This window comes from Spermophilus citellus, assembly GCF_964194105.1.
Source record: "Spermophilus citellus genome assembly, chromosome: 4".
Lineage (NCBI taxonomy): Eukaryota > Metazoa > Chordata > Mammalia > Rodentia > Sciuridae > Spermophilus > Spermophilus citellus.
Genome location: NC_138185.1, coordinates 221,642,399 through 221,654,982, shown reverse-complemented (window position 1 = coordinate 221,654,982; position 12,584 = coordinate 221,642,399). Strand labels below are relative to the sequence as shown.

Genomic DNA, 12,584 nt, shown 5'->3' with positions numbered 1-12,584 from the left:
TGGAGCGTGGCTTTGTGCCCAGCGTCTCCCAGGGTGCTCGGGTTCTTGCCCACGTGGCCTGGGGCAGCCCCCTGGGCCTCTGCTACCTTCCATCTGCTGGGGCACGATGGGGCCGTGTCCACTCTTTGGCTGCGGTGGAGCGCGTGGCCTGCGGGTTCCAGAACTAGTACTTCGTGGACACGCACTTTCCTTAGTCCTCTCCCGTGTCCACTGCTCTCCCGCTTTGGTGCAGCTCTGGTGCCCACAGCCCTGTTATAGGCCAGGTCCCTTGCTTGCAGCTGCCTGGCCCTGCAGCCTCACTCCCAACTTGGGGACGGGCTCGGGAAACCGCAGCACCTGCCGGGGTGGCCGGGGCTGGCCCAGCAGCATGCGTACTCCTGAGTGGAGGTGGCACTGGCTTTTTCAGCCGTGGCCAGCCCCAGTGCATCACTCACTCACCACGTGTGTTTGGACAGTGGCTGGTGTCGTTTGCAGGATGCCCAGCCATGCCTCCCTGACACCTACTGTCCCTAGTGAGGTGGGCAGGATGGGCTGGATCACAGCGGCCCACTGCCCCAGCCTTCCTTTTGCCATTGCTCTAGGAATCAGATGCTGGAGCTGGGGGTGCCGACAGAGCAGGCAGTTCAGGAGCCGGATGCCAGGGCCAGCTGGCACAAGGTGTTCCCTGGGACAGGGAGGGGTATGGGCTCCCCAGAGAAGGGAACCAGGCCAGGGTCCCTGTATGTGTGTGGCTGGCACCCCCTGCTGGCTTCTGGGGGGAGTGCAGCCATCTGTTCAAGTCCCAGCCGGTCTCCTGTGCCCTCCCCGGGAGGACTACCCCACACTCCTGCTTGGTACTTGTTTGCCCTGGTCTGGGCCCAGAGACTGGCAGCCTGGGCTGGACTCAGAGGAGCAGCCCTTGAGCATTCCCCAGGGCTCTGCACACTCCCCGGATGCAGGCCCCTGTCTGACGGCCAGGTGAGGAAGCAGCTCAGAGCCAGCTGGGCCTGGCCTCAAGTCACAGCCAGAGGAAGCTTGTCCCGGCCTGGACTTCTCAGTCTACTAACCTGCTAGTGCTTCTTGTCGTTTTCTTCCTGGCCCCAGGGGGGCCCTATAGCAGCTAGAGGAAGAAGTGCCTGGTCCCCATGGCCACCTGGAGTGAGGGGAGCTCGGGGTTGGAGCTGGGCTATGGCCCTGGGTCAAAACTAAGCTTCCCAGAGGATGGTCCCTACCTTGCCTCATCCCCTGACCAGCCCACTCCATGCCATGTGCAAACTGGCCCCTGGTGGCCGACTCGACCCTTAAGACAGGGCCAGGCTGAGAGCTGGGAGGTTGACGCAGGACCGGCTGGGAGGGGCTTTGGATTCAGGCAGTGGCTTCAGCCCCCCAGCCTGCTGTGCCAGAGCCTCTTGCCCTCCCCGTTACCCTGGCTTCCTCTGTAAAACAAACCACGGGTCCTACACACGTCCCCTCCCCCACCCTACAAGGCACCATGCTGTCTACAGAGGACATGGCATGGCGGGACCAGAGGGGCTGCCCTCTCCAGGCTTCGCCCTCTCTGCTGCCCACCTCCCCAGCCCCATCTGCGCCTGCCTGGCTCTGGCCCCACACAGTTGGGACCTCTGACTTGAGCCAGCCGGGAGCTAAGGTGTGATTCCTCCCACAGGGCCCTGCCTGCCCTGTGCCCGAGCTGCCCTCGCCCCCCTCCGCTGGCTACAGCTCTGCGGGACAGAAGCCCGAGGCAGTGGTGCACGCCATGAAGGTAAGGGCCCCACTGCCCAAGCCCGAGATGCCCGGTGCACCCTGGGGCCTTGAAGGCCACCTGTGCTGTCTGTGCGCAGGGCATCTGAGCAGCAGGGTGGGGGATTTCGCCTCTCAACCGGTGGCTGGGGCCGTGGCTGTCCAGTGAAGGACTCAGAGGTGGGGAGTGGGGACTAGTGTCACCTGTCAGCCCTCCCTGAGCTACTGCAGCTGGGGAAACAGAGGCCTGGTGGGGGAGGACAGGCATTGCCCTAGGGCCAGAGATCTGGGGCAGGAGTGGGTTGGGATTGAAGCCCAGGTTTCTTTGGTGAACCTCGGCCTCCAGGTGCGGGGGCAGGTCTTCCTCATGTCTCCAAGGGCACCCACACCTGAGCACATCGCCTGCCCCACGCCCCTCCTTCCTTCCCCTGTGCGTGTGCCAGGAGCCTCGTGTGGGGTGTGGGCTGCCCTGTGCTGTTACACGAGCGAGTCCACCTGTCTGAAGTTTGTCCCTGCCACCTGGCCACCCTTGTCCTGGGTGACCCGTCCCTGAGTCAGGGATGCTGCTTCCCTTGTATGGAGACCGTGGTGTCGCAGGGTGAAGAGACATCCACACCCTGCCCCCCAGCAGCTCGGGACCTCAGCTTCTCCGTGTAGCCAGGGAAGCCAAGGCTGCGGGGGTCAGGTGACTTGCTGGAGGCCTACTGCTGGCCTCTGCCCCACACTCTGGGACTGATCTTCATCCTTCAGGTCCTGGAGGTGCATGAGAACCTGGACCGGCAGCTCCAGCACAGCTGTGAGGAGGACCTGAGCGAGGAGGAGAAAGCCATCGTCCGGGAGATGTGCAACGTAGGGCACTCCCCGGGCTGCGGTGGGGGTCTGGCGCGGGGGCACAATGAGGTTCACCTGGCGGGTCACACCGCTCCCTATGTAGGGCTGTTTTGCACACACTCAGCTGCTGCCCTGGGCAGCTCCAGAGTGTTGGAGGCTCTGGACTCCCTGGCCTGTTGTCACCCACTCTACTCCCCCTGCCAGAGGGCCCCTGACCATGGCTAGGTCTCTCCCTCCCCAGGAGTGCCACGCCTGGGGCTTGGAGTTCCCCACCCCAGCACTGCTCTGGTTCATCCAGCCCTGGAGCCCTTGGGCCCTGGGTGTCTGACCCTGGCCTCCCAGCTCACCTGTGCCCCCTGGCGGCGGCTGGCCTTGTGCTTAGTTCTCAAAGCTGAAGGTGCAGACCTGCAGGCCTGGGCTGCCCTGTCTGCCTGGGAGAGCCTCGTCCTTGGCCCCTCTGACCACCAGTTGACTTGTTGGACCTTTGCAAGAGCTGCGGGGAAGGGCTGTCCTCGGTCCACGAGCCCTACAGAACAGCCACGAGGCCAAACCTGCTCCGGGGCAGCCATGACTGGGGTGGGGCAGGACCAGGCCTCAGCACCTCAGGCCTCTTGCGGCCTCAGTCTCCCTTCCTGGTCCCAGGGCTCTGAGGACATGGGCGATTTGCAAGGATAAGGCAGGAGGCATGCGCAGGCCAGCGGTGGGCTCAGGCGGGCCCTCCACTCACGTCTTGCCCCTCTCTGCAGGTGGTCTGGAGGAAGCTGGGAGACGCTGCCAGCTCCAAGCCCTCCATCCGGCAGCACCTGTCTGGAAACCAGTTCAAGGGTCCTTTGTAGGGCCATTCTTCACAGATGTGGACTGGCTCCTCCCAGGGCTCCCAGGCCCTAGACGAGGGCAGGACTCTCGCAAGCCACTGTCTTTCTCTGGTGAGTTGTACATAGGACACGGACCACCCTGGCTGCGTGCCGTGACACTCTGTCGGCCAGGCCTCCGCTCCCGCCTCACGCACCAGCAAACTGCGAAGACGCGAAGCCTCGACTGCTCCCTGGTGGCCAGAGTGACCTGGCTCCCTCTCTGGCCTCGGGCTCCATTTGCAAAAGGCTGAAGGCCCTTGCTGGGATGCCAGGCTCAGGGACTGTCCAGGCTTCCGTGTCCTGTCCTCGATGTGGGGGCCGCTCATCAAGCTTTCCATCCTCCTGGTGCCCCTGTACTGGACAGAGGCTGAATCCTGAATCCTGACACAGTGGCACCATTCCCTGCCCTGCCATGGCCGGGACCCCAGCTCACTCAGCACTGGGTCCTCTGTGTCATGGACAAGGAAACCCACCATGTCTGGCTGCTGGAGCTGCTCGGGGCTCCCAGGCCCTTCCTCTGACCTTGGCCCTGGGAGCTTGGAGTCCCTGCTGTTGGGGGTTGGTGCCAGCCACCCTGATGCCAGTTGCTGCTTGTTTTTAGTGTTCCCCCTCCCTGACACCCCCAAACATACATTCTCTGTGGTCTCTGTACCCCGTGCCAGGGTTAGTCCCATCTTTTAGGGTCCCTGCTGCCCAGCATCCTACCTGGGGCTCACAGGAACAGGGAAGATCCTGGAGGGCTTCTGGGCTGAGCTGCATCTAGGGGTGGGTAGAACCGGGTCATGCGGAGTCCCTGGTCAGCTGTGGGGTGGCTGCCTCCAGGGCTGGCTATACCTGGGTCACTGTGGACACAGCTACAGGGGCTTCCCATGATGAGCATTCTGTTCTCTTTTGGAAGGAAGGACCCTGACTTGGTTCTGGCTTTAATTTACTGTGTGACCTTCATGAAATCACACAGCTTCTCTGGGCCCCTGCTGTAGATGGTCTCAGTCCTCACAGCTCACAAGCCAAGGCCAAGCTCATGTTGCTGCCTTGCTGTCTCATGGCAGGTCACCTCCTCTCTCCAAGCCTCAGTGTTCTAAGCTACAAAATGGACGCCACCCTCCTTAAAGCAAGAGACCTTCAATGTAAATGATCCCGTATAAACCATGAAGTATGATAGGAAATAGTTTTTAGTTTGTGAGAGGAAAATGAGGCCCAGGAGGGGAGGTGATACTGTACTACTACACATAGTGCCCTGGCTATAGGGGAGATCCTAAAATCTCTAAGAGGGCAGGCCATTTTGATGACATCCACGCATGCACGTAACTGGCCAGCCCCAACCCCGACTCACCTCTGTTCACTTCCCGCTGTCAGCCGTGTCTCCCCTCCTCCGATGGTACTTGAGCTCCGTGCAGCAGGTACTTGAAGGGCCCAAGGAGCGTCTTCCTATCAGGCAGGTCTCCTTCAGGCCGAGCCAAGGATGGGGACCAGGGCAGGGGAGGGCAGATGTCTTCCCTGCTGCTTTCCCCAGCTGGGGACCCTCTACAGGGAGTGGTTCCCTTGGCGTTTGCCATCTGCGCCCTTGTGTCCTGCACTCAGGGGAAAGGCCCGCAGCCCTTGGCGTGCCCTGGGAGTGCCAGCCAGGTGCTTCAGGGCTGGGCCTGCTGCTCTTGCTGTGGGCGTTACCAGAAAGCTCTTCCCAGGAGCTGCTGCCTGGTCAGGTGATGAGCTCCCTGTCCTCAGGGGTCTGCCCCCATCTACTGGTCATGGTACTGCATCACGCCTGCCTAAGCGGGAAGCTGGGCTGGTGACACACATGTCCCTTTGGGGTGTCCTGAGGGGTATGGGTCCATGCTGTGTAGGAGCCCAGTCCGGGAGCCCACGTGTCGTGTTTGGATCAGGGTGGCTTGGCCACCACTGAAATAAGCAATAAGGGCTCCTGGTATCTGCAGATCTACCCAGGGAACAGCCTGGAAGCCACCTGTGTCCTGAGGGAAGTGACCCCATCCCTGGTGCTGTGGAGGCACCAGGGGTCTGTGGAGCACCTCCTGCCTGCCAGAGGCCCCTGAGTCCACACAGCAGTGGACAGCTTTCTGGGATGGGACTGTGACAGTCATGTCTTCAACACAACAGTTAGTAAAAGCCAGCAGCAGCAGGAGCCCAGGTGCCCTTGGCAGTGGCAGAGCCATGAGTGAGCCCCCGGCCTCTCACAGTGGGGAGCCTGTGGGCCATAGCTCAGGGTGACACCGGGTGGCCCTTCCTTCTGGAGCCTTAGCTCTGAAACTCCTGGGCAGGGGCCAAGGGGATGGCCTTTCATAGGGGCCCCTTTCTGTTTCACATGCTAATTCTCAATCCTGAAGCCCAAGGAGACTCAACACTGGCTTCAGTTCCACTGTGACAGGTCACCCTTCTGGTCCCAGCCCAGGTGGCCTCACCTAGGCTGGAGTCAGAATCTGCTGAGCACATTTTTATCCAAAAGTTATTAGCTACACACCAGTGTTTAAAGAGGAAAAAGTGACCTTTCATTTGTTTTTTCTTGAAACTTGAGAGGAAAAAAAAAACATACTACTGATTTTTTTTTTTTTTAAAGAAACAAACTAAACGCATGGCTGCAGAGTGCTAGAGGTGTCTATTTTTCATACTGTGGGGAAAGTACTCATGCTGCTTTTTGGAAACAGGCTGGGACGTCTGGTTCCTGTCCTGGGCTGGCAGCTATGCTATTTTCTGTAGGTGACCAAGGTGGACCTGCAGCCACCCCCACAGAGCCGAGCCTGTGGATTCCCGCCTGTTTCTACCTTCTATTGAACCACTTTGATTTGTGGAGAGAATAGAACTTTTTGATAGTGTGGTAAAAACATTGATTTGAACTATTTTAGTAAAAGGAGTAACAAATAAGATTGTGACCGTGTATACTTTGAGCTAGATAAATAAAGGCCTCTTTGCAAGCCTTCTGGTTGGTGCTCCCTGCTCATCTCTGTTGAGGACTGAGGGGTGGCCCAGAGCCATGGCCCAGCAAGCAATTCAGATGGGGATCAACTGGCACTCTACCCTTGCCCCATACATTTGGCCCCTCAAGTGGATGGAGGCCACTAATTGCTACCCACAGGTCAGGAGTGGAAAGGATTTCCCATCCAAGCCTGGTCTCCGGAGCCCATGTTCTGTGCATGGATGCTTCCAGAGACATCAGGGAGATGGTGGGGTCAGGCTTTCCATCAGTGCCCCTCATCCCTCCTCCACCTCCTGCCCTGTTAAACAAACAAGGGGCAAGTTCCAGAACTGATTTTATTTGGATAACTGACTGAAGGAGACTTGTTTGTAACCAGGATGGCATTCACAGTATGTTGTTACATTCACACTTAAAAAATATATCTCTATGTACAGGAATTTGCAAATAGATGTAAACATACATTACTTTCCAAGTACATTTCTCCCCTTCTCCCAGGAGGAAAAAGAAATAAGCCATCCAACAAGGCCACCCCTTCACAATAGTTTGATACAAAGGCTGCAAATACCTCTAAATCAAAAAAGTGGTTCATCTGACCTATTGGGTCTCATGGGGAGAACACCACTGAATGACAATAATGACAACAGCTTGACCTCAGATGGAACTGGACTATTTAAAACTGAGTTCCCAGGAAAAATAGGCACTGATTTCTAGAAGGAAAGTCATTCCTTACTGAAGCTATTTATTGAGCCAATATGGCTGGTTAACATTTTCACTAGTATAAAGTAACCCAGTGCAGGACTCTCAGACGACGTTAGCTGAAACTGTACAGTCAGACTGCAAGAGGAGCTGCCTAGGACACACTGAAGCTGGCTGTCCCCGTCCTCCAGGTGTGAGGACCACCCCAATTTCATCCCAGGTTATTTGGCCCCTCCCTTCCTTACTGCAACTGTCTGGCATTATACAAGGTCCCCGCTGCTTACACTTAAACTACTCTTCAAGTTAATTAGAAAAACTCTTTTGTTAAAAAAAAAAAACAAGGAAAAAAAAAGGCGTCAGGTTATCTCATCCAGGCCGCCCTCCCCAGTCCCCCAACAGGAGGCATGCCAGGTGGGGGGATGGGCGGGGGCACAGGTGGCTGTCCTCCAGGGGGCACTGCAGGAGGCGGGTAGCTAGCCGGCGGCAGGCCCAAGCCTGGAGGAGGGTGAGGTGGGACTGCATGGGTGGGGGGCAGGCGAGGGGGTGGGGGTGGAAAGTTGGGGTTGTAGGTAGGTGGAGGTGGTGGGTAACCAGGAGTAGGGGGTGGAATGGCAGGTGGGGGGAAGGAGGCTGGGGGAGGAGGCACAGGTGGTGGGGGTGGGTTGGGGGGATAGACATGGGGGTGGTAGGGAAGGTGAGCTGGCGGGCCATAGGCTGGGGGCAGGGCGCCATAGGAGGGGCCTTCGGTCTTCATCATGGACTGCAGGCTCTGGTAACCCTCTCCAGACATGTAGGAGCTGGTGGTGGACATCCCCGTCATGTAGCTGGAGGGGGGCGGGGGTGGGGGCCGGTGTGGTAGAGGTGGTGGCTGGTGCACAGGGGCCGGGTGGGCCGGAGGAGGAATCTGGACTTTGGGGAGGTCACTGGCATCCACCGGGCCAGGCGGCTCGGCCTCGCCTAGAGCAGCAGTGAGGGGAGGCTTCCGGTCTGTAGAAGAGAGACAAGTCAGTGTCCCACCTGTGACTTGACTAGGTTTCCAGAGCCGCCAGGTACAAAACCACAGGCATGACTCCTTGAGTGAGAGCCCTGAGCCAGGAGCTCTCAGCCCACTGCAGGCTGTGAGGGCCACTGCTGTTGCTGAGGGCCACCTTCACAAAGGTGTCAGGAGCAACTGACACATTTGTAGTCTTATGTGCAGACCAATGTCCTAAGGCCAGCAGTTCTTGCCCTGACCTGTCTCCTAGGCCCTCCATAACCATCTCCCAATGACCCCGGGCCTCTCCTCAGTGCTGGGTGTACAGCTATAAGGGCTCCGCTCAGCGCCTCTAGCACAAACCAGTGCGGGCTCCTTCAGCTTCCTGCTTCTCAAGTCCCTGAGGCCCCCAGGGAGCCAGGGCCACGCTGCAGCACCACCTGCAGCACCTGCATTTTGCCAAGAGTCTGCGAGCTGGTCAAATGAATGAGGTGCTGGTTCTGGTTCTGTTACTAAAGAAGCCAGGCTGGGCTTACGCTGTTCCTTGAAGGATCAGTGTGTCCACATGCGAGTGGCAGGCAGCACCTACTGTCAAACATTCCTGAAAAGTTCCTGGGCTCAGACCAGGCCATGGGCCTCCCCTGCAGTGTTCCAAATCCCTTGGCCCTCACTCCTTTCCCAAAGCCGCCTCTAGTAGGTTTGGCCTGGGATCCCAAGTCCCGGTCAGACCCTTGGAAAATGACATCAGAATATCCCATACCACAGGTAGCCCGAAAAGAGCACAAGTCACAGAAAAAAGCTTCTGGGTATAGAAAATGTGAACTGTGCAGGCAGTTTCCAGCTCCCTAGGCACTGGCCTGTGCGCTCTTGGGCTGGGCAAAGCATATCATGGCATCCTGATTGTGCAGACTTGGACACTAAGCACAGAAGAGACCTGCCCAGGCACCAGACTACTGCTCTCCATCAACACAGAAACTGTGGCATCTGCCATTCCCTATCCTCACCAAAATGAAGCTGAGCAGAACTGCAGGCTGGCAACAGACACGCCAATGGAGCTGCCTGTGCTAATCGGCACCCCTCACCAAGGGAGGTAGGACAGGCCCCCAGGTGAGGGGCCCTTGACCCTTGGTCTCAGAAGCTGAGCAGACCAATTACCAATTCTTCCTGTGTCACTCTATGGGCCTTCTGGGTCCACACACATCCCCTTTACCTTCCAGCCTGCGACACTCAGCTCAGCAGTCTCTCCTGTCACCAGAGCACCCAAACTTGCCTTTTGTGATACTGCTCTACAGAGGCCTGTCCATGGCACTGCTCCCTTTCTGCACCCTCCCTGCTGGCACCTGGCTGCTACACAAGGCCCCAAATTGCCACTAAACCTCACTTTGAGCTCAACCTCTCTCCTGTCATGGTCTTGTGCTGCACAGGAGCTGTGACTCTGCCTCCTGACCTTCCGCACCAGACAGCTATGAATGGGCCTTGCCTAAGGAGCCCCTGTGACCTGGGCTTCCTTTGTAGCCACTTTCCCCTTTGGGAGGTCCTGCTGTGGCTGCCAGGTTCTGCTTACTCCTACCACAGTCCTCCTAGTGGCCCATCTGGCTCCCAGGTCCTGTCTGAGAGCTAGGCCTGTCCACCTGCAGTCGTCCGTGGTAGAGCTGCCTGTGCTGGGCAGTGCCCCTGCAGGGCCTTGAACATAGGCAGGGGCACCTCACCAACTGCCCACATCCCACATCCCTCCCTAGCGGTGGCTCAGCCCCTAGTACTGGATTGGGGAACTACAATTGCTGAGTCGACAACCACTCTACAAGCACTAAAGGAGCAACTGCAGCATCTCTCCCCACCTGCCCTGTACTGGGGATGGAACCCAGGACGCTCTACCCTGGGCTAAGTCCCTAGCTCTTTTTATTTTTAAATTCTGAGACAGGGTCTTGCTAAGTTGATAAGCCTGTCCTTGAAAGTGCAATCCTTTGCAGGTGTCTTTTAAAGCAAGGTTCGTATTAAATTGGAGATTGTGGGATTTGGCTCAAGTAGAAAATGATGCTTCCTTTTCCTCAAAGCATATAAAGTTACCATGAGTGGATATGACAGAAAGTCAGCTAATGAGCTACATGTCTGTGCAGGCATGCATCAACTTGAGCAGCGTCTTCATATGCTCTGACCAACAACTCCAGTTAGCACAGCAGACTTACAAGAGGCCAGGGAGGTCTCCAGACTATCTACACCCTTCAGAAAACACGCCAGCCCTGCCTGCTCTGGTTCAATGTTTCAGCTTCTGAGATGGTGTACAGGTAAAGAAAGCTATTTCTAGTGCTGAGAAGCCTTCCAGCTCAGTGTGCCTCTGAGAACCTGAAGCCCTTCCATTTCCTCTCCATGTGATTCTGCCTACAGCTTACTCTTCTAATTGCACTAGGAAGACATCTTGCCAAGGAAGCAGATATGAGAGGCTGGAGTCTCACACCCATAGCAGTCCTGCCTGGCTCTGAATCAATGTTCACTGTTAGCAGGATTTTATTTTCCTAAAATCCATTTATCTGTGTAGTTCAGCATTTCTGGATGAGATCAGAGGGTAGCAGATATACTGAGGTCTATAACTGCAGAATATCTGGTTTGTGATGCAAATAGTTTTTGAAAGCTCCTTGCTCGTGGCTGTCTCTGCAAGCTGCCCTTCTACAGGCTTCCCCAGCACCCCCACACTGTTCTGCTGTCCCACAGGAGCTGCAAGGATGCCAGCTAAGCAGCCTTGGCAGGCACTCACCTGGCGGTGGGTGGGCCGGAGGCAACGGTGGGTGAGTGGTCTCTATTTTCGGGATTTTAGGTGGTGGTGGTTCTACAAAGAAAAAGTGAATTAAAAGGCCATTCATACCCATTCCTGTAAATAAACATGCCATAAGGAGAAAAAGAAAAATGTATTATCAGAGATTTCTTTGGGAGAAAATGAACAGATATGACTATTGCTTTAAGGGAGCCAGGGGAAGGCTGCAGCCTAACTGCTGTGAGCTCATGAATCCTGCTCCAAGAGCAAAATGATTCAGGTATTACCCTCTCCCACCCCAAAACAAGGCCTGCCGACCTCCTCCAGTTAGCTGGTTCTCCATATCTAACTATGTGTCCTTAATGACCACTCAGGACAAGTCCTTTCATAATACAAAGAAACAGCATAGCACATCTCAGAGAAACCAAAGAAAGGCCCTGAGCAGCAGTGCCATGCCACTAGGTCCCCTGGTGCTTACTAGAGAATTCGCCACCTTTTCATTTGTATTCAGACATTGAAGTTTATTTTCTCACTCTCAAACACTAATTTCCAGTTGGTAGCAAGCAGTGCATTACCCAGAGACAGCGGCACAATCGCAGACAGGATTCACAGTGCCCCAAAGCACTAGTGGGTGGTGCGCACCAGGTGGAGGAAATGGGCCATGTTTTGGCGCCATGTTGCCAGTCTCCACAATGACAACGCTAGGCCGTTAGGACAGGCTATAGGAAGTCCACACTCTTCTGTTTAAGAAAGGCAGGAAGCACGCAACGCAATGGAAGACAAACTCCACCTTACTTTCCTGTTGCAGCTTTTGTCCTGAAACTCTGGACTTGCCTGATTCTATCTTGGACACCACCCTGATCACCATCTCCCCTGGCATCGCTGACTACTTTCTCTCCTTTGCCTTAAACATGAGTTATTAATTCAAGGTTCAGGGACCTCTTTGTTCTTTACCCTCTTCTTTGTTGACTAAGCCCTGCTCTCTATAGTAAATCTACATTTCCAGCCTCTCTCCTCCAACACCACATTTTAACCCTGAGCCTCCAACTCACACTTGACCTTTCCCTCTGCTGCTGGGAAATGGTTGCACTCTGTCTCACTTGCTTCCCAAAACTAGTCTTGATTAGAGCCTCCTGACAGCAGTATTAACTTGATATATCAAAAATCAAATTTCAATGTGTAATCAATACAAAACTCCATTCAATTCACAAGATTTTTTTACATTCTCTTTTCTTGTGAACCTGTGGAGAGCTGAGGTGTGTGCACTGTGGGATGTGGCAACCCAAGTCAGCAGCATCTCTAGCCCTTGCCTGCTGGTGGCCTGCAGTGCATGGCATGGTAGAGCTCCTAAATAACACCACATCCTGGCCCTTCTGATCCCATTGCCACCACTGTGTGTCCCCACAAGGTCCCACTTGGTGCCTACAAGCTTCTCCCCTCATTTCCCATGATTTGCCCTACTTCACTGCTGGCAGGACCTGATCTCCAATGAATGTGACTCTACTGTTTCCCTGCTCAAAAACCTCCATCAGCTCCATTGCATTTGCAAACCCCGTGCTCCTCAGCTGAGGTCTATGACACGCTGTAAGCCTGAGAAGCCTCATTTTCCATCTTATCAAATGATGTTCCCTTCACCTCGCCATCAGAGCAAGACTCTGACTCTCAGCTCCTCTGCACGCCTGCCCGCTTCTGCCTGATGCTCCTGCCATCGGCTCAAAGGCAGGTCTTTCTCCAAGGTCACACAGGCCCTTCCTGCCTCTCTACAGAATGATGTGTCAGCTCATCTCAACTGCACGCTCCGTGCAGCATAGATCACAACCCACTCTTGCATCT

At 55.9% G+C, this 12,584-nt stretch overlaps 2 protein-coding genes across 4 annotated transcripts in view; one reads left to right on the top strand and one right to left on the bottom strand.

Annotated features, from left to right (window-relative positions):
- The window catches only part of CCDC85C (coiled-coil domain containing 85C), a 71,271-nt gene extending 65,301 nt beyond the window's left edge, over window positions 1–5,970 (top strand). For all 3 annotated transcript variants that reach the window (XM_081292023.1, XM_081292024.1, XM_081292025.1), the window contains 3 exons: window positions 1,646–1,741; window positions 2,470–2,568; window positions 3,297–5,970. In XM_081292023.1, coding sequence (XP_081148149.1) covers window positions 1,646–1,741; window positions 2,470–2,568; window positions 3,297–3,386 — 285 coding nt within the window. In that variant the 3' untranslated portion in view covers window positions 3,387–5,970. The remainder of the gene's footprint in view (window positions 1–1,645; window positions 1,742–2,469; window positions 2,569–3,296) is intronic.
- A 673-nt stretch (window positions 5,971–6,643) lies between these two features.
- Window positions 6,644–12,584, bottom strand: part of CCNK (cyclin K) — a 37,051-nt gene continuing 31,110 nt past the window's right edge. Inside the window, exons 10-11 of the mRNA XM_081292004.1 lie at window positions 10,755–10,826; window positions 6,644–8,016 (exon numbers count right to left, since the gene is read on the bottom strand). Of these exons, the coding sequence (XP_081148130.1) occupies window positions 7,391–8,016; window positions 10,755–10,826 (698 nt within the window). The 3' untranslated portion in view covers window positions 6,644–7,390. The remainder of the gene's footprint in view (window positions 8,017–10,754; window positions 10,827–12,584) is intronic.